This window comes from Chanos chanos, chromosome 11 (assembly GCF_902362185.1).
Source record: "Chanos chanos chromosome 11, fChaCha1.1, whole genome shotgun sequence".
Lineage (NCBI taxonomy): Eukaryota > Metazoa > Chordata > Actinopteri > Gonorynchiformes > Chanidae > Chanos > Chanos chanos.
In genome coordinates, this window is record NC_044505.1 from 19,295,627 (window position 1) to 19,316,024 (window position 20,398).

The 20,398-nt window shown below is 43.5% G+C and overlaps 2 protein-coding genes and 3 non-coding genes across 5 annotated transcripts; 3 read left to right on the top strand and 2 right to left on the bottom strand.

Annotated features, from left to right (window-relative positions):
* Positions 1-1,557: 1,557 nt before the first annotated feature.
* Positions 1,558-8,876, top strand: tmem132a (transmembrane protein 132A). The gene is made up of 12 exons (XM_030787814.1): positions 1,558-1,639; positions 1,819-2,033; positions 2,501-2,710; positions 4,011-4,519; positions 4,822-4,971; positions 5,117-5,312; positions 5,472-5,615; positions 5,728-5,930; positions 6,220-6,445; positions 6,572-6,763; positions 6,873-7,605; positions 8,800-8,876. Exons 1-12 carry the CDS (start codon positions 1,558-1,560, stop codon positions 8,874-8,876), a joined length of 2,937 nt encoding a protein of 978 aa, XP_030643674.1.
* Positions 8,778-8,849, top strand: trnae-cuc (transfer RNA glutamic acid (anticodon CUC)). The gene has a single exon. It is a non-coding gene; the product is annotated as a tRNA-Glu (tRNA).
* A 508-nt stretch (positions 8,877-9,384) lies between the features above and the next one.
* Positions 9,385-9,456, top strand: trnam-cau (transfer RNA methionine (anticodon CAU)). Its single transcript has one exon. It is a non-coding gene; the product is annotated as a tRNA-Met (tRNA).
* Positions 9,457-10,117: 661 nt separating this feature from the next.
* trnak-cuu (transfer RNA lysine (anticodon CUU)) lies at positions 10,118-10,190 on the bottom strand. Its single transcript has one exon. It is a non-coding gene; the product is annotated as a tRNA-Lys (tRNA).
* A 1,121-nt stretch (positions 10,191-11,311) lies between these two features.
* LOC115824036 (zinc finger protein 13-like) lies at positions 11,312-19,138 on the bottom strand. Its single transcript, XM_030788113.1, has 5 exons — positions 18,686-19,138; positions 18,420-18,532; positions 17,995-18,106; positions 15,812-16,690; positions 11,312-11,530 (listed from the first exon to the last, which is right to left on the bottom strand). Exons 1-5 carry the CDS (start codon positions 18,975-18,977, stop codon positions 11,319-11,321), a joined length of 1,608 nt encoding a protein of 535 aa, XP_030643973.1. The 5' UTR covers positions 18,978-19,138; the 3' UTR covers positions 11,312-11,318.
* Positions 19,139-20,398: the final 1,260 nt, after the last annotated feature.

Sequence of the window (20,398 nt, forward strand, 5' to 3'; positions counted from 1 at the left end):
TCTGCTTTAATGAAGGAGAAAGGTGTCGTGTGTTAAAAAGAGTGGAGGGAAGGAGTGCAGGTGATAGATATGCATCTCTCATATTTCAGACAAAGAGGAAGATTATCATTTTAGGTGTGAAAATACAAAAAAAACACGTTCAAACGCATTTGACCTCGGCCATGTTAATAGGATTTTGCGTCAATGTTTTTCTCGCACTGTCTAATAATAACTATACAGAGGAAACGAGAATTCAATCAAAATCGAACCACTCGAAAATCAATGCTTCCATGTATGTGCGAAAACTTATTGAGAAGTCTTTAAGTGTTCACAGTTTGAATCATGTTTATTTAATGATGAAAACGGAAAAGTGGGGGGGGGGGGGGGGTAAGGAGAAAGAGACTAACGTTTCCTCGTATCGACGAAACGTTCATTCAACCTGCGTTGTGAGTCAGCTGTCTACAAACAGACAGAGGGGAGAAAAGAAGAAAGAGGAAAGATTTACTAAAAGAGAGGGGGAGGGATGATGGAGAGGGAGAGAGAGAGAGGGAGAGAGAGAGAGAGGGAGAGAGGGGAAAAAGAGAAAGGGGATTACTTACTGCTTTAAATGAATAAATCCGTATTGTGTGAATCTGGCACAGAGAATAAAGAGGACGAGCGAGACTGTGAGAGAGAGAGCGGGAGAGAGAGAGAGAGAGACAGACAGAGAGACAGAATGCTGACATTTTGGGCACAAGACCTCTGAATCAAAAGGGAACTCAAAGATACAAAAAAAAAAAAACCCAACCAACCAAACAAACAAACATGTAACAATAGAATAAAGAAGAGCAACTGGATTAAGGAACTTTGAGGGAAAAAAAAAAAAAAGTCCAAACGGCAAAGTGGAGTAAAAAAAAAAACAAAAACAAAAAAAACCCAAAGACCCTCTTTCAACAAACCAAACTGCTTCATCATCGTGTGCAAGGATGGACTGATTGTAAGAAACATTTCGACACCTGCTGAAGAGAAGCATGAAGATGAGTGAAGACGTGTGAACAGTGGCACTGCTCAGATTGACTGTAAACCCACTTTCGGTTTCAAATCCATGTGAAGGAGAGGTTTTTGAGGTGAGTCTCATATTCGTCTGCGTTTGGGGCAGGAGAGCTGCTGTTTCAAACTGGTTTGGTCTTTAGCTCACGGTACACAGACACAAACACTGGTATTTTGGGATTCAGTCCAGAATTAAATATATGTATAGCATATAGTAAATGCGAATGCATATGTCAGTGCGTTCTGGGGGTTACTGTATGACTACTGTATGACTAACTTGAGTGATTGACTGATTAACTGATTGATTGAGTAAGCGATTGATAGACTGACTGATTGATTGGCGAGTTTCAATATACTGGATAGCAAGTCTGAACATGCCTTTGAGTGTTGGAATGGAAAGATGATATTCTGTGTCATTTAGCTCAACAGGTTTTAGTTTAAAAAAAAAAAAAACAACAACAAAAAAAAAGTGAAAAATGGTTCTGCATTACACAAATATGCGTAAAATGTGTGAGTAAATGTCTTCGTTGATATTTTAAAGCTGTTGTGATGGCTCTCGAGGGCGCGCACAGGACACTGATGGGATGTGTTTCATCAAGTCTGCTGATTCTCCTCTGGTGCCTGCTACTCGGTAAATCAAAAAAATTCCCCCTCAACACAGCGTAGATACGCAACGTCGCTGCTTTTCTTACTGTAACTCACAATGCAACTTTGAATCGCATCTAGTCCTGTTTCACTCCACCAATTCTCACTCTCTCACTCTCTCTCTCTCGCTCGCTCTCTCTTTTTTTTTTTATTCTTTTCTCAAAGCCCGTGCCCAGCCCCTCCCGTCTGTCTCTCTTCCTGCCCAAATCAACGTTCTCCCTCCGTGGCGCTCTCTCCGCCTCTCTCAGGCTGATCTGGGGCTTCTGTTCACCAATTCCAGCCCTTACACCTTCACCCAGTCCCTGCTCCTCAGACCTCCTCCAGAGACCAGCACCAAACCCTCAGTGCGGGCCTCTTTCGGGCCTTACTCTGTCAACCAGGTGAGCCTGCATATGGATGAGAGATGAGGGTATCGGATGATTAGGCTTTGAGATGTAATCCCTGTCCTCCCTGGGATAATAACGCAGTTCTCCTGGATGATACGACAGGGTTTTTAGGGTTATCAAGTTATTGCTATAGCATGTCTGCAGATTAAATCATGTGAACTGCGCCATATAGAACACGGGGGTATGAATATTATTATCTTTTTTAGGGTGGGATGTATCTCCGTAATAGTTCTCATAATGTTTATCATTTGACTCTCACCCATTTCTCTCTCTTTCTCTCTCTCTCCCTCTCTTTCTCTCTCACTCTTTTTTTCTCTCTCTCTCTCACTCTTTCTCTCTCACTCTCTTTCTCTCTCTCTCTCTCTCTCTCTCACATTCTTTCTTTCTCTCTCTCTCTCACTCTTTCTCCCTCTCTCTCTCTCACTCTTTCTTTCTCTTTCTCTCTCTCTCTTTCTCTTCAGCTGGTATCTGACCCCATTGCCCCGCTGTCTCCGTCTCTTACCGCGTCCCTCCTGACCAAAACTGTTGTGAGGGAGAAGGAAGGAGACAGAGGAGAGCGGTTGAAAGTGAGAGTGTTATTCCACATGAGAGGAGACAACAACAGGGGGACGTGTGTCACCCTCCACGCTTTCAAAGAGACAGAGGAACAGAAAGCTTCCTGCATCACTCAGGTAGAAGAGCCCCAGCTGTGCTTGGCTAACTGGTTCTTTGTCGCGTTGCACGTCGACGTGAACCTCATGAGCACTGCGTAAAACTTTGCATATCGAATGCGCAACCTCCTTGCACCGTTAGCTGGTCAGTTCACGGAGGCGATATGGAACCTTCAAAATGAATGGAATTTCAGGACTTTTTTAAGAGCCCACCTAACTTTTCGTGTTTGTGAGTTTATTATAATAAATGTTTGTATATTAAGGAAAGAAGCAGCTTTGATTTAAGTTTACTTTTGAGTCGCTAGATTGAGGCATGTGATAGCGATGGAAAAACTTAGCTTACGAGGTCAAATGGGAACATTTGTTGTTGCTGCATACAGGGGTTGTGTTGTACTATTTAGATTCAACGTTTCTTAATGGAAATGAAGTTTACTTGGTTTAAACCAGGCCGATTTACCTGTTTTTTTTTAACAAGTTCACAATGCATTTTGATGGAGAGAGGCCCAAAGATCGGTGTTTCTGGCTTAATGTTTCTCAGCATTTTAAACATTATGATGTTTGAATTGTGATGAAACAACTGTTTTTAAGGCTTTGGAAACCATTTTATTTCACTTTTGATTGATGTTAATGGTGTAAAATAACATTACTGGGGAAACCCATTTGAGTTACACAGTAAATGCATTTACAGGCTAAAAACAACAAAAAGCTTTTGATGAGAAAGACACTGACAGATAAATTCATTTGGTGTCTCTGGCTTTACAAAACCCCCCAAAAAACTCTTGCTTTCTTGGTTAAAAAATGACACTCAGTCCTCCATTTCTGATCTCTATATAAGACTTTTATGCTTTTCATCAATGTTGAAATCAATATTGTTGGATTTACTTCTACAGAGAAATACACATGAGAGACAGAGAATGCCAGAAACAACCCAAGTCTTTTCAATCAACTATTCAGTTGATGTTCAAAAAGATAACAATAGAATACATCACTTTGCCATGTACAGTTTTTGACATTTCTGTTAGAGGCACTCTTGTCATGTCTTTGAGTTCTACTGGTTGTCACCTACACACCATAACTAATGACCGATTTCTACTTTGGAATGAACTGTGAGCAGTCCTACATGAATTAGACACACATAGCTGGGCACATCAAAAACTGATGAGAATTCTAGAATCAAAGGCGTGAGTGATGTCCACAGCCGTAGAATGCTGATATTGATTCATTAAAGAATGCAGTCCATACTTGGAACACTTGTTTCACCAAGTTCGTTTTCAACTGTCGAACATTCTAATGTTGTGTCGTTTGTGCTGTCCTCCCTTAGCCTCCTCTTGGACTCTGTGTGGTCACACTCACTTTACCCAAAGACTGGTTTGACTCAGACCAGGACGCTCAGCTGAACCCTCTCCACACTCACCGACAACGCCACGTCTACAGGCACAGACCACGTTACCGTGGTAGACAGCGTCAGAATATTCCAGCATCCCTCAAAAGGAAACCTGCCGTCCCCACAAATCAGATCCAACTCTACTACTCCTCCTTTGGCAGAGTATCAAACTTTAAAATATCGCCACCTAGATGTGTGGAGGACAGTTTGCAGCAGTCCGAGAGAAAACTGTACTATATCGGATCTGCAAGCCTTGATGACAAAGGACTGAAGGACAACAAGACAAAACAAAGCTTTTTATGCTTGGATGGACAAGAAGAAGTGGAACAGTGGCTAGACTCAAATGTCCTCATTCGCTATAACAAAGGACCTGGCCATGTTGGGCAGCCATTAGGAATGTCGGTGAACCTGAGGTCAAATTTCAGTGGAGAATTTCTGATCGTTAGGTATTACTACATCCCTAAAACTATTAAGACTGTATAATTATTGAGTCAACAATAACTTTTCATTTAAGCTATAAATAGACACGTATGCACAATGTAACTTTCACAAGAACATGTTGTTATATTCTTCATCCAGACTGCATGAAATAACAAATCAGTAGTTATCAGAGAGAAATATACCAATTATACCAAAACAGAGTGATCCTCTGGTGTTTATCAAAGTTAATGTAAACTTGGAACAATAATTCATATTTTAACCGTCATAATACAGTTAGTTTTTGGAGCGCCATTGTTTCTTTTCCCAGACTAAAAGTAAAGAAAGGGTTACTAGCAGTGGTGGCCCAACCTGTGAGGAACTCCAACTTCTGGAGCATTACCATGGAGAAGACCAGCGGCACCAAACATGACACTATTTCCTTAATCTGCCACAAAAATGGCAGTCTGGACAAATCAAGGTATGGAACCACTCTCTGCTACAATTCTTCCCTGAAAAGAAAAATCGAACAAACGAAAATGTCATGTTCCTAGGAAACTCAACATCTCATTTGTAATCATTTCTTCATTCTCTCCTTCATCCTGTGGATTTTAACCCCCAAACAGGCCCTCAGCTTTCCAGCAGGTAGCTTGTTTCTCAGTCAACGGGATACGCAGAAGCTTTGGGGTTGCAATGACAGTTGCCACAAGCTGGTGGGTTGAGTACTCAAGTCGTAATACCTTAGTGTCGCCACACGGGGCAGTCACGAACTTCATCTCCTTCACAGACAGAGAAATTGTAGGAATTGCTCCCATTACTGAGGTAAACTGATTCTATTGGCATTGTATTTTTGGTTTGCTAATATTCATATTTCCATTTACATGCTTATAACGCAGCTAAAACATAACTGAAGTGACCTGAATCTACTCAAGTACAACAGTAATTGTACGAGCTAACACTCCTTATCTCGTGTTCTTACAGAGCAACACAATTATCAACACAGCTATCTTAACCAGTCAGCCTGTGTCACATCCTGTAATTGTGCTGGCAGTGGGGCAGGACGGGAAAGTATCAGATGTTACATCAGCAGTGAGGTGTCAGTCTACCAATGAGGATATTGTTAAGGTACGTACTTACTGTGATAGGTGGTCTTGCAGCTAATAATCAAGAGATTGAAATATGGCCTCAAGCATCCCATCAGTTGAACTTCACTGTTGGCTAATCCTCTCACTGACAGGTGTCGAGTGATTGTTCAGCACTCTTTGTGGACGGGAGTGAATCAGGAATGGGCAGCACCTGTGTCGGGGTGGAGTTTTCTCTGGGCACACTCACTGGATCCCTGTGTATGGCCGTGTGGGCGCCAGTGGTCCCTCTCCGAATTTTTCTCTCGGATTCTGTTCTCAGCCCTATAGACGGCTGGAGTTACTACTCTGAGAACAGGTTTTCTGCCCACATCTGGATTCGCTAAAACACTCTCGATTCCCACACACTCCTGAAAACATATATTTCAGTGATACTGTAGTTCACCTAATCTCATGTTAAAGTCATTCTAGCAAATTTAAACTGGGATTGTTGTCCTTAATGGTCATCTTAAAACATTTAAATTTCAACATGTAGAATACCTTGCAACTCTGCGCTCAAAATATTTACACGCTTTGTCTCTGCCTTTGTCTGTCTGTCTCTCTCTCTCTCTCTCTCTCTCTCTATTTCTTTCTGTCTCTCTAAACAGGTGCAGTCCTGTCTTCCAGAGGTCCTCTGTACAGGTTTTGGCACAGTTCAGTGCCAAGCCATCTGCTAAAGGTGACCACCTGACTTACATGCTTGGATCTCCTGATTGGTTTGTGGATGTGACAGAGCTGGTTCGTGATTGGTTGAGAATAGAGAATCCTCGCGTTGCAACACTGGACAAACAGGGCTATTTGATTGGCTTGAAGCCTGGACTTACCTCTCTCCATGTTAGTAACAGAAATACATACTTCAGAGTTGAATCTGCAATACAAAACCTGCTCTTCAGTGATGATATTTTAAATCTATTTTACAATCTCTCTCTATCCCTATATCTCTCATGCTGCTCCTCTCAGGTGATATCGAGCCAGTGGGATGGTGTGCTTGGCAGTGCTGATATCACAGTAACTGGTGAATTGGTGACTCCTGGTGACCTCTCTGTGCAGTTAGTGGGTGGACTAGGCCTGTCAATCAACCCAAGCCCATCTAATCCTTCTGTTGTGACGGCAACAGCCACTGCACACAACACGCTCTACAATCACGGCCAAGTGAGTACTGACGTGCTGCATCGTGAAATCCCTTTCACCTCTTAATTCTGCTAATATTTTTCTCTACGTATCTCACCACCTGCATGCTTTATTTCTCCCTTCCACACAGGAAGCATCAATCAGCATCTGGCTCCAGTTCAGTGACGATACAGCCATTTTGGTCTCGGCTTTCAGTGGCGTCCCGTACTCTCTTCGCCTCTCTTCATTGGCTGAGTCTGTGGTCGCCGTGACGCCGGCTCCATCGCAGCGAATCATAGCACAAGGTGATGGTGGTGGACCATTACTGAAAGCTGAACTCCTGGTCTCCACTTGTGAGCCGGTGTCAAATGACATCGTGATGGATGAGGGACGAGCAGGAGGCGGGACTAGAAGATTGGCCAAGGGTTCAGGCTGGATAAGAGTGAACCTTGAAGCGGACCTCTGGCCGATGGAAAACGAGGACGCAGATTTCGAGTTTCTTGACATTTCGGATATGCTTGTCGAATCCGACAAGGATGCATACAGCAATTCTGGTGATAAAGAAGACCCGGTGAACTCCACCGACGATTACGACAACGCCATAGGAAATGAAATGATAGCCAGAAACGTCTTAGAGAAGGCAGTTTTGACTCCAAACCACGAGGAGACTGCAGTGTACATTTCTCCTGGACTGGCGAGGGAGAACGAGGGGAGAGAAAACGGTGAGAGGGAGCTGGAGGTCGGAATTGGGGCAGTTCTCTCTCTCCTCTGTCTCTCCTCCCTCCTTTTTTTGGTAAACTGCCTGCCTTGTGCTCTGAGGGAGCAGAGGCGCAGGAACAGAAGGAGGGCGACAAAAGGAGGAAGGATGGAGGGAGAGGAGACTGGTAAAGAAGGAGAGGAGGAGGAGGAGGACGAGGAAAGGGAGGAGGCAGAGAAGAGAGATGAGGTGGAATTGAGGGAAGAAGAACGGAAAAGTGAAAAGGTCTGAGTTAAATTTGCTGCCTGTGAAGCAGTGAAACAAGACTAATAATGTTCAGTAACTCTGACACAGAGACTGTCTGACCCTAAGAGACTTTCCTAATGTTCCCTTCATGTTCAGTTCATATGTTGTCTGTCAGCTTTTTCAGTCACTTAAAAGAGACTTACCCATCAGTCTGTGAGTCAGAAGACAGCTAGTCTAACTTCATGAAAAGCAGAAGTAAAAGTCAATGAAATATTTTATAATTTTGTGAGTAAGAATCGCTCTCACATTGTTTCATATTTTTAACACACTCCCTCAAACAAACCAGTGCTGATACAGGAAGCCAGTTGTATATTGCGTTTCTTTGACAAAGTACCATAAACAAGTTATAGGAATGCACCATATAGAAGTAAACATATTGCCTGTCCACCACAACTACCATAACAAATATTTTGCCCCTTTGTCTATAAAGAGTTGTTTTTAAAATTGTTTTTGACATATCTCAGTGTGATCATTTCAGATAATGTACAGTTAATGAAAAGTCAGATGAATAAAACATTTTATACTTGTTTGTGACTTACTTTCGTGCACTTTCGTGTAAGTGATCACACTTATTTTGTGTAGTCTTCTCTTATAGTCCTCTTCTAAATCCGTTGGTTGCAGTCCTGCAGTACCACATCTGATTTCACCGTGAAGGGGGGTGGGGGTGGACTTATGCAACTAAGTTATGTGCTGGGATGTATTTGGGAACGTTAATTAAAACTAACACAGCTAATAAAAAAGATCTCACATTGTTTTTTAGAAAACAAAACACGGCTATGTATGTGAGGGATTGGTTGACCTGCTGGTTGTCCTGAGTGGAAAGAAGACAGACGGTCAGCGACAATGGAATATGAGCACATGCGGGTGTAGAATAGACGAAAGTAAGACAGTGACTGAAGGGACGAAAAGCCTCAAAGCCATCTGCTTAAATAAGAAGTATGCCTTTGTGCGGGGAAGAGGTCGAAGGGCATTGCAATCAATTCTACGGCATGCAAAAGAAAAAGTTTCTGTGAAGTCAGATTGAATTTCACGTGTACGTCCTCTCTGTTAACGTCCCTGGTGGTCTAGTGGTTAGGATTCGGCGCTCTCACCGCCGCGGCCCGGGTTCGATTCCCGGTCAGGGAACACATGTTTTGTGTTGCTAGCAGCTAATTGTTCTTCTGAACTCCGTATACATGGCTAGGACATGCTCGGCTAACTACTCGGTTTGGGTTTAATTCCCCCCGTTTTTGTTACCCTCTGTTACTTGTACATTTTTTGTTTGACGGTAATATTTCCCACGGTGCTAATGATTTTCTCCCAACTTCGGCCTCCCCTCCTAATCCATCTATTTTGACTTGAGGGGCCTGGCCTTCTACGAGAGCTTCGTTTATAACCTTTTTTGTGGAGCAGTTTGCAGAAGCCTAAATATATGAAATGAGTGGAGAAGCTAAAACAAATACGTGAAGCGTAAGGAAAGGCAAGAACACTATTGAGACCATATCCATCAAAAAAATGGAACAGTGAAAACAAACTGAGCGAATACAAACTGAGGCGAAAATACGCCTTGACCGCAATACGAAGAGCAACAAGAGTATAAAATGCGACGCTGCAGTAATGGCGACCATGACAAATCAACCATTATATTCATGATGACCGTAGGGCCCTTTCAACTATTGTGAGCAGAGTGGCGCAGCGGAAGCGTGCTGGGCCCATAACCCAGAGGTCGATGGATCGAAACCATCCTCTGCTAAACATTTTCGGTGCCGTTCAGGTTTGTCTTGTTTTCATGCGGCTCAGTAGTGTTAACGCAGCATGAACTCTTCCAGGCACGAATGGTACTGTAATGACAACTACTTGGCTCTGATTATAAATGTGCACATAGTTTTCCTAAATTACTTACACTCATGTTCATGTTTTTGGTAACGCGCCGTGAAGATGGCTGTCGTTCTCTGAACTCTTCCCCAACCTTAACTTTTACGTTAATTTATTCACACTATTTTAAATACACTCTCTAATCCCCCCTCGCCCTTGGCGCTCACAAGATTCTGGACTAATAGTCGTTCCGAGAGCTAAAAAGAAGTCCACTTTTCCTACCTCTCTCCCTTCCTCTGGAATAGTCCACCTACAGAAATTAGGGAGGCAAACTCTCTTCATGACTTCAAAACCAAACTAGAGACTTGTCTATTTTCTCTAACTTATGAATAATATCATTTTGATTTGACTTTGCTATGGACATTAAGCCTTAAGCCTTTTGAGACTATTAATAGTGAAACTGGGTTCTACATAAACTTGTATTATTATTATTATTTCTTTGGCCCATGTTTCTGCGATTACCTGACTCGGTTATTTTTATAAACGCAAGGATTTCATTTGTAACGAATTTTCAGAAAAAGGTTATAGAAAATATTTTGCGCCCAACGTGGGGCTCGAACCCACGACCCTGAGATTAAGAGTCTCATGCTCTACCGACTGAGCTAGCCGGGCTATGCTACAGATGTTGAATCACCTATTTATAAAGACTCGCAGCTAAACTGCCCGTGTAATGGACAAACGTGTGCTTTCGCTTTTCCACAATGCGTGGTATTTGACAGCTTATAAAACACGTGTGACCGGTGCGTTCACTGTTCAAGCTAAATAAGTCACACTTACCGTGCATATGTAGGGGTCCGATTTTATTTGAAGTGACCACTAGAGGGCACTGGCGCAGCAGATCACTACTCCTTTACTAATTACTCTCAGGCCATTTAACAAACTCCGATTCATAACTGACATTCCACTATCTTTGTTTTATTCTTGATGACATTTCACAACAACAAACACAGAAACAATAGCCTATCACACACTACAAAAAAGGTTCTAGCCATTACAAACAAAACCTGGAAGGTTGCTAGATAAGCATTTTAGTAAAGTAAAGACAAAAGGATCAACAAACAACTCAGTGATATTGCTTACAGAGTGACACTAAATCGAGGGAGTGTACATTATATAACATGTGATAGGACTTCCTTATGTTTCAGAGGAACATCTCACCGCAACACGAAACAGTGCAGGAAATCCAGAGGGTCGTATCTGAAATATCTGGGTAGTAAGGTGACACATGTATTTTACATTTCATTTCACCATTCGAATCAGTTTTAGTAGAACAAATAATCGTGTTTCTAAACCAGTGTCATTTTATATATTTATGGATTGCTTTACGGCAATGGACTGGTGACCTGTCCACCGTGTTTCCCCCAACTTTCGCCCGATGAGCGCTGGGATAGGCTCCAGCACCCCGCAACCCTAATTAGGATAAGCGGTTTGGAAAATGAATGAATGAATGAATGAATGGGTCGCTTTACTTATTACGACTCTTGTAGAGCAACACTGAATACAGTTAAATTAGACTTTGTGACTTATTATGAAGTGGTGTCATTTTCTATGCAACTTGCATTTGTAATGTCTGATCAATTGGTATATTGCTGAGTGTGTTAAAATCCAAAACTTGCTACTGGTTGGTTGTGGTGTTTAAAATGCAAATAAGGCACCACTTTAGATTTCAGCACCAAATTTCAAAAAGGTCCAACGACAGGGTAAGTCTTCAAGACCAGTCTCTTGGGCTTTGTCCATGTTCTAGACGCCTCCGCAGGCCGCCGACTGCTGGTGGGTCCTGAGGTTACAGATCCAGGCAAAACGTTTCCCACAGCGGGTGCAGGTGAACGGTTTCTCCCCGGTGTGGACCCTCTGGTGTTTCTTCAGGTTCCCCGCCTCGGAAAACAGCTTCCCGCACGTCGCGCATTTGAACGGCTTCTCTCCCGTGTGGACGCGCTGATGAGCCTCCAGATTGGACAAGCCGGCGAAGCCCTTACCGCAGTACTTGCACAAGTGTCTCTTGGTTCTTCCCTTTTCCATGCCGACCAGGCTGGGAACCTGCAGCCCGGTTAAAGAACCGCCGAACTGGGCTAGGTGGGCTATGGCGGACGGGTTCACGGATATTCTCTGGGACGGCTGGGTGGGGTGACTGCCGCTTTGGAACTGAATTCCCTCCATCTTACTGACGTGGCTCTGCTGCTGTGCCTGCCTGTGTCTCAAAATGGCTGCGTGACCCCACCCCAAATGCCCCCCGGCCCCTGCGTCTACGGGTCTCGCGACCGCCCCGGCCCTTCTCGCGTGCTGAGGCCGCGTGGAAGAAACCCCGTTGGTTCCCGGCTGCGTTCCGATCCCGGGCTGGAGCAGGACGCAGTCTTGATCCGGATTGGGGTCGGCGCTGTAAGAGCAGGACTGCTGGCCTGGCGAAGACGGCGTGTCAGAGCCCCACCGCGACAGAAACGTCTCCAGCTCTCTGGGCCTTTCGTACAACGTGAACTCAGAGTCCAACATGCTGGTGGTGGCGGTTTCTCTCTGTCTGGACTTGACGTCACAGTCGGACTGCGAGCTTCCGCTGTTCTCTAGCGCCACCTCGTGGGTGTGTTCTGTGTCGGTGAGATCCCACACCTCATTTCCTGATGCCGATGATCTGTTGTTCGTAACCGACGACAGATGAGACAGCGCGGCCAGAGAGCCTCTCTCTTGACTTGGTTTGGATCCAACGACACCTGTTTGGTCACAAGAGCAAGGGTTTAACAGACACGTAAGTCGATCGCACGCATTTCATTAGCGACGCTTAGCTCGGGAATCTGACAGGTTTTCCATATTTTTCCTCTCTTGCCCCACTTACTTTCTATACTGATCTGCAGCTCTGCTGCTGCTGCATGTGTGCTGATGTTTTCCATGCCCTCTTCCTGTTTGTCTTCGTTATGTAGGGACGGGTCCAGTCCCGCTGACTGAAAACGACAGAGTTGCAGAAGTTATTACAGAGAACCTGATCGAGAGCACGCGGCGAAATCTGTGCTCACATTCAACTGTGCTATTGTTTCCACCAAGTACTATTTATGTACTACTATTTATGGACTACTATTTATGAATGTAAAGTGATAGGTTGTTTTTTTTTTTTTAGTTCCTTAAGAAGAGGAGTGGAAGTTTCCCCCCCGACTCACCTCGTCAAAATTGAGCTCCATGGTCGTCTGGGCTGGTGAGGCTGGGACGACCCCTCCGCAGCCGTCCGTGCTCGACTCTACAACTCCTGTAGAGGGGAAAACGAAAGTAATGTAACACAAAGGACTTCATGTCAGGCTTGTCTGCTACGTCTTCTCTCTCATGTTCTAACACCTTACATAAAACATCAAGGCCACGTATGGGAGATGTTTGGGTCATCTGTTCTCGACTCCCTCTCATCGTCTCCTCACTTACCCTCTTGGACACTCATCCCTCTGTGGGTCTCCCTTTCTCTCCTTTCCTCCTCCTCTTCGGGGCACTCCTCTTTGATGAACAGCACGTCTGGTTCGTCATCCTCCAGGTCTTCAGGCTGCCATACACACACACACACAGAGAGGGGGGGAAAAAAGGTCGAGCGGTTGTTACCAAAGAAGAAAGCTACAATACGCTCCAGCTGAAAACACGTGCATGTTGTGATCTACCGCGGTAAAAAGTCAAGCAGTGCATCAGGGTCACGGGCTTTCGGGGCTTTTCTCCTTTTAACACTCTTGCTTCCTTAGGCGAAATGTGTACCACAGTGCTGTATTATCACGGGAACAAACATGATTTTAATGTTCAACGGCAGTAACTTATGAATGAAAATAAATCACATGTAGAAAACCGACAGCTAAAATCTCAGACTACTGTGTATTATAAATATGCTTTGTAATTTCAGGGGCTCAGATTTCATTGTGTTGTGATTTTTTTTTTTTTTTTCTGTGGTATACTCAACACAAGCCCGAGTCATTGGTAATGTACAGTGTAGTGGTGCACATTTTACATCTCATGGCGAGTTGAAATCATGGATTTAACGTCGTGAAAGACCCAGAATGCTTTTCAGCAACAGCCCACAGCCCTTAACCGACAAAATTTGAACGCTTTAGTAATGGTGCGTTAAAGTCATTCCAGGTATATGTTCTCAGCTCACATAACGTTAACTATGTACACATAATTTCTGTGATATTCAGTGATTTTTCCCTGTATATAGCTTATGTTATTGTTATTATTATATTGATATTCCATTACTTTTCCCTGTATGAAGCTTTATATTTTTTTTTACTTTATTTAATTTTTATACTGCTATATAGCTTTATGTTTGCTCTTTGCACAGTTGTCGGAGTTGTTGCAACCTCATCTCACATGTACATGTACAATTATGCATGTGACAAGTAAATCTCTTGAATCTTGAAAGAATGGTTTACCAAGTACACACACCTCAGTTCCAGGAGAAAAGGTGTGTATAACTGTTTTTTTGTTGTTTTTTTTTTAAGACCACATGTCATTGGAGCCCAACCCTTTTGTTACAGACTGGTTCACCTGAGCGTGAAAGCGTCGAAGGACAGCACCCTGCATTTCATCACGACAGTACGTCACGACAAACTGGTGTAAAGAAACATTTATTTCTTTTTTTCTTTTTTGGATGAACAGAGCTCACATCAAACGTAGGGACTCAAAATACACTCAGTTTTTTTTGCACATTTTTTACTTGCAAGTCAAACATGCTTGGCTTCTCAACACAACCCACGCTCCCCTTTCTAAAGATAACCAACTCTTGCTTTATACTTATACATATTTTGTGGGCCTATATACCATGGAAAATCCACTGGGGGAGGGGGGGTGTTATTCTTAATTCTCAAAATTTGAGGCAATATATGGTGAAGCAAGATTCATTGGTTGAAAGGCCAACTTCAGTTTCAACTCAGGGTCACTCATGTCATGAAGGTGCCTCATTCTGACCGCGTATGTCACTATAGCAACGAGGTGTTCCACACCTAAGCTGGAACACGATAAGATTTGGGCTTCTCTCTTGACCAATCAAAACGTTAGGACAAACATTGGCAATTACTCTTAAAAATCCAGCAAAACTAGAAAACACTGTATATACATATACGTAGTCAAAAGCATATACACTCTTGAAAATATAATAATATTTTAAAATAGTATGGTTTTTTTTGTTTTTTTCTTTAAGTAACTGCAATCCTAATGGTAGTCTACCTGCAGCCGTGTGTGTCTGTAATCTACATATACTGTTTTGCACAAAATCTCTAAGTTAAATATTATATACTGTTAGAATTAAATTAATGTTGCAATTTTTTTAAAAAGATGTGCGAGGATTTCTGTGATAGGCGAGAGTTTTTAGGGATAGACAAAGTCGATGGGTTTTGTCATGATAGAATATTTGTGCAAAGCCCTTGAAACTCATCTGGAACTAACCCTTGAGGTGGCCTCCGTCACGGGCCAAACTGTTGTGCTGGGTGAGCTCCTCGCAAGTAGAGAAATAAGGAGGTAAAGGACTCCCCATTACAAGTGTTTTTTTTTTTAATTGAAACTTCCCTTGTTATTTTTTTCTTGGTGACCACAAGAATGTGGGACCTAAAAAAATGTTCATGTTTTAAATCACCTCTTTACGATATACTGCTATGTATAATGTCCTGTATAATATAGATTTGGGTTATGCGTCTATGTGAGCCTTACCATTAGGGGCTGCCTTACCTCTGTGATTTATAACCATTTTGAATATCTCGAGACCTGCATAAATAATGTATTGCCCTTGGTAGCCAGAGCAGACTGTCCTAATATTCCTCCGTTTTTGCACTCTTAGTTCTAAACCCCATTTCTTAATTTCAATGCGCACCTTAGCTGGATTGAGGAAACCTGAGTTGATTCGACTCTTTCTCAACCACCATCCATAAAGCCCGAATGGGGATTTGTGGTTATGGTGAAGTCAGTTTTTTTTTTTCAAGGAACTGAGTACGTTTAGCTTCTTCTGGTCCCTCATCAATAAAAGCAAATTCAATGTTCCTCATAAATGTCCACTCTGCACACTTGTTTGAAAACGGACCGACTAACAGAGTTTTCACAGCAAAGTCTCCACAGGATGCGTGACTTAAGTCTGTATTTTATTGCTTGTTAAGGAGGATGTTTCTGACACAGTTTCTGAATATCTTCGCCCATTGTTCATTAAGGCTGGAGAGAGAGAGAGAGAGAGGTTCAGCTTTGGATAGTCTCCGCTGAAAGCCCTTCACCTACGAACACGTCCGGATGGTTCCTCTGCAGGTGAGTTTTGAGGTTGCGTATCCAAGCGAATCTTTTCCCACACAACGTGCAGCTGTAAGGCTGCTCCCCCGTGTGGACCCTCTGATGCTTCTTCAGGTTGCCTGCTTCGGAGAACCACTTCCCGCAGGTGGTGCATCTGAACGGCTTCTCCCCCGTGTGAACCCGCTGGTGGATCTCCACCTTCTTGGGCCGGTTAAACGCTTTGCCGCAGATGTTGCACATAAAGAGTTTTTCGCGGGTGCCTCCTCGGTTGCCGGCCTTGACGCCTCTGGGGTGAAGGATGCCGACGTCGCCGTTAAGGTTCCGCATGCCCGACGTCGACGCGCCGGCTGCGAGATCGTCGAGGGTCATCAGGGGGCGAGAGGGTAACATGGAGAGGTTGTCTTGAAGCATCATGTCTTGTCCGTCTCTGCCACTGTTCCGATACTGCTGCGAGGAACAAAGTCGCCCTGACAGCACCTCGCTGTCCCACAGAGAGAGTTCCTCTCCCGAATCCACCTCTATGATCTCTGGTTGCTCTTGGAGACACGCGGAACGTAGTCCCTCACCACTACCGCCGCTCGCGATGTAAGAGCAAGACGGTCGGCTTTTTTCCGCGTCATCGTTGTCGTCATCACCCCCTGGCGTAAAGAAAGTCCCCGAGGGACTGGAAGAGCCCCTACTCACACCAAACTCTGCCCCACCCAGTCTTTCCGTAGGGTCTTGGGACACCCCCTCAATGCTCTCAAACTCTGGCTCAGATTTAAGGGTTGTGTCAGATCCACTGACCTCCACTGCACCGTTCCGGGTCCTGGACGGCATCAGATCCTCTGCTTTCTCAGAAAGGCCGCTGCTGAAGCCCGGGTCGCCGACATCGGACGTGACCTCCGCCACTCCTGCGACAGGAGGAGAAATGTTTAAATATATGTTTAAAAAAGACAAACAAAGAAAAAAAAAAAAAAACTTAATTACCAGAATAATTTTACTGTGTAGTCTGGATTCTAGCTGCCTGTATCCCTATTCGTTACTGCTGAGAAAGGCTTTCGCTTCTTGTTCCGCCCTGATCCTCGTGGCGAAGATACTCAATAGCTCTATTATCCCATTAAGGCCGAATGCAACATTTGCGCGAACCCTTTAAGATCGAGTGCGATGTTTGCGTGCTTGTCCCTTGAGAGCCGGATGTGATGTGAGCGCGTTTTAGATGATGTCATTGTTTTAATGAACCGCGACCAATGAAATGCGTCCCTGAAATACGTGTGGGGAAGGCGAAATGCTTTGTTTGTTTTTTTGGGGTTTTTTTTCGGCACAAATCCTTTGTTTGTTTTTCTGAGCAAGGGGAGTGTCTCTTCTCTTGCTCAGGACGTCAGCCTTAGTCACTGTCTGGGGCTCAACTTTAGAAACGTTTTTGCTGTCCACGCAGAGGCTAAGAGGGGCTAAGAGCACTAAAAAAAAAAACAACAAACAAACAAAGCATTTCCAATCACGATGCATCTCATCAGTCAAAGGTCTTGAAAACGATGACATCATCTAAAATCAGCGCTCACCTGGCTCTAAAAGGAAAAGCAGACAAACGCTGCACCAAGTCTTAAAGGGATCACGCAAATGCAAATGTTGCATCCGGCCTTAATGGCTTAAAATGACCTGCAAGCCTTAACCCAACAACAACAACAATAACAAAAAAAAACTAACAATTATCCCACGCCCTTACCCACAAACATAACTTTGGTACTTCACCTCTGAACTGTACATTTTGATGCTGGAAATGTCTGGGATCCGTGTCTCACGTATTCTTCCCTGCATCTAAACCCTGCGCCAACAGAGACCTGCTGCTGTTCGGGTCTTGGTAACGATGTTTACTATTCTCAAGGCAGGTAGGAAACTCAAAAAAAAAAAAACTGTTTCTGACTAGCATTCTGAATAACCTGGATAACACCATCGGTCGGTTTTGAATTAGATAAGTACTTTTAACTTATCTGTGAGATGTTTTAGTGCCGCAATATGTACTATTGAGTTCAGATGCATTTTTTTCCCCTCCCTCAGCGCCAAATGTTTATGCGGCTGTTTCACTGGAAATGATACACTAACCCACTTGGATAGACTGCAAATTTCTATAACTGCATCATTCTATAACAGGCGGAGCTGGCCTAAGCTATTGTTTTCCTGCCTCCTTGTTCTCTTTCCATTCGTCCACTCCACTCACCGTCTTCGTTGATTTGCAGCACTTCTTGCTTGTGATTCTGTCCAAGCTCTTCCTCTGGTCCCTCTTCTTTGACTAGTACAGTGTCATCCTCAGGAATCACTGACGCCGCAGACTGTTGGGAGGGAGAAGCCATTTATTTTTTCCCCCAGTGTATCCATGATCATACGACAGCATACTGCATAAATCTTGGATATAGTGTATTGAATATGTTGGGGGGGGGGGACCCCAAAACAAAACAAAACCGCCCTTCTTGTCTGGACCAGTTGTATGTCAGAACAAATAAGGTTTGAAAACATGTAATATTTTCAAAGCGTTTACTATACTATCAACGTTTAAAACGTTACTGAGTCCGTAATGTAAAAACACAGAAATGGTTGTTTACGTTAATAAATTGAATCCATGTTGCGGATTTCTGTTTCACATACCTTATCCTGTACAGGGGAGTGAATTTCTGGGTTGGTCCCCGACGGCTTTCCGCCTCTCCACAACCCAATGTCCATCTGCCTTCCGTAGACGACGTCTTGGCTGGGGAAATGATCTTTTTGGGGAATATGTAAAGATGATATCACTTTAGCGTTTAAATTGCAAGATCGCATTCTAAAACCATATCGTTACAATAATCATGTCGCCGAATCTTTGGTTCTGCGACTTAGGTTCATCGTTTACCTAAGTTCATCAGCTGACTACTTACCATTGGGGGACCCTCGATATTTGTCCGCTATTGTTGCGTTCACATGAACCCTGTTGGAGCGACTGAGGGAGCTTTCACGGATTCTTCTCTCGGCATAACCCCGAGCCATTTTCAATTCCAATATGTGCAGTTTTCTTTTCAGCGCTTTGTTTTCCCGTTGGCACTGAGACATTTGTAAATTAATAACTGCATAGTCGTCTTCCACAAGTTTACATATTTCTGCCACCGCTGCATTTGCCAAGACCTCCATGATGGAGGCTAGCTGGGTCTGAAACGCAAGACGGTTCGACATCGTTTCTTTAAAGTATCTCAGCCAATTTAATGATCGAGTTGATCTTCTTTCTAACCAACCGTATAAACTATTACATATGTTTCTGTCGTATATTACGAATTAGTAACAATAACCAAAGGAAAAAAATATATGTTCAAGTAAACCAGTTCGGACCAGGGCGATTCCTTGTTGATGTCCGCAGCAGCTATCGTGAGCACTTCCGGTTGTCCTCTTGTAGTTACCATAAACTACCGAGTGGAACGCCCTTCAAAATTCGTTTGCCAGTATGGTTAATGATAATGACATTGCTCCGTTCGACCATTGCCTCCGGTGCAGTCACAAAGAAACCTTTCATAAACGTTAATAAAGATTCCGTGTGGTTTAGGGGTGAACGCCAGAGCCATTGTAACTGCAACTGATTCATTTACTTGTTTATTTGAAAACTTTGGTTATCTCCGCCACTGTATACGCCCAACAAATACACAAAGATCACACTTCTTTACACATTTTGTTTATACATGATCCGAATTAATGAGAGCAGTTCTTTCCCCTTTGGCTGTGAAAACTGTATGAAATGCATGCAGTTTACATTGCTGATATGTCATCATCCTTAACAGTTATGCCCACTCACTGATTTAGTTCAACTTATCAATGTCGTCCTTACACACATTACACATATCAGGGTATAGTACTGCATTACTGTACTTGCCACATGTACGAATAATTTATCCAGCGAATGGCATACTAATTTGGACAAGCGGCTTAGAAAATGAATGAATGAGTGAATAAATGACACCATCCTGATCAGTACACATCACAATAAATCTTTTTATTTTTATTTATTTTTTGTTTGAGTGGGGGGAGGGGGGTCAGTGGAACCACCAAAACAAGACTGGTCACAGTCCAAGATACAGATCATTAGATCAGGGTGTATTTTCTGTTATGGTTAGAAAGATAAAACAGCACAATATGGACTACTGGAAGCATTCACTAATCTAGCTGAAACCAAGCTCCCACTCTCTTGTCAGACCCCAGAAAAACCTTTGACCCTGAGGTGAGAGTTAAGGCTAACAGCTGGAATGTGGATATTCAGGACTTTACTGGCTGTGAATTTCACCCCCAGAGACAAAGGCAAGGACGTTTACATACATTGTTATGTATGTGGGGTGTTGCTGTCTGTGCATTTCTTTGTATAAGTCATGGTTCACTGTTTGTGGTCTCACTGATGGGTCATCAGATGCAGTAACTATTAGAGATACTAGAGAACCTCTCTGGTTCTGGACCTCTCTTTGCTCTTTTACACACTCCTGCAAGTAGGCCTAGGTTCCCCCCATAGACCATGGGTTTCCCCTTTCTCTCTTGGTATTTCTCATCAACAGTCATTTTGATCACATTTGTAACATGTAATTCTCTCAATGTGCGTGACACAGTCAATAATGTGC

What these genes read in the sequence shown, in the direction of transcription:
- tmem132a (XM_030787814.1), top strand. Translation starts at nt 1,558, where the DNA reads ATGGCTCTCGAGGGCGCGCACAGGACACTGATGGGATGTGTTTCATCA. An exon ending in CCTCTGGTGCCTGCTACTCG is followed by an intron (nt 1,640 to 1,818) that starts GTAAATCAAAAA and finishes CTTTTCTCAAAG; the next exon opens with CCCGTGCCCAGCCCCTCCCG. An exon ending in AGTTACTACTCTGAGAACAG is followed by an intron (nt 5,931 to 6,219) that starts GTTTTCTGCCCA and finishes CTCTCTAAACAG; the next exon opens with GTGCAGTCCTGTCTTCCAGA.
- LOC115824036 (XM_030788113.1), bottom strand. Translation starts at nt 18,977, where the DNA reads ATGTCGAACCGTCTTGCGTTTCAGACCCAGCTAGCCTCCATCATGGAG. An exon ending in ATATCGAGGGTCCCCCAATG is followed by an intron (nt 18,533 to 18,685) that starts GTAAGTAGTCAG and finishes TTCCCCAAAAAG; the next exon opens with ATCATTTCCCCAGCCAAGAC. An exon ending in GCTGCAAATCAACGAAGACG is followed by an intron (nt 16,691 to 17,994) that starts GTGAGTGGAGTG and finishes CTCCTGTCGCAG; the next exon opens with GAGTGGCGGAGGTCACGTCC.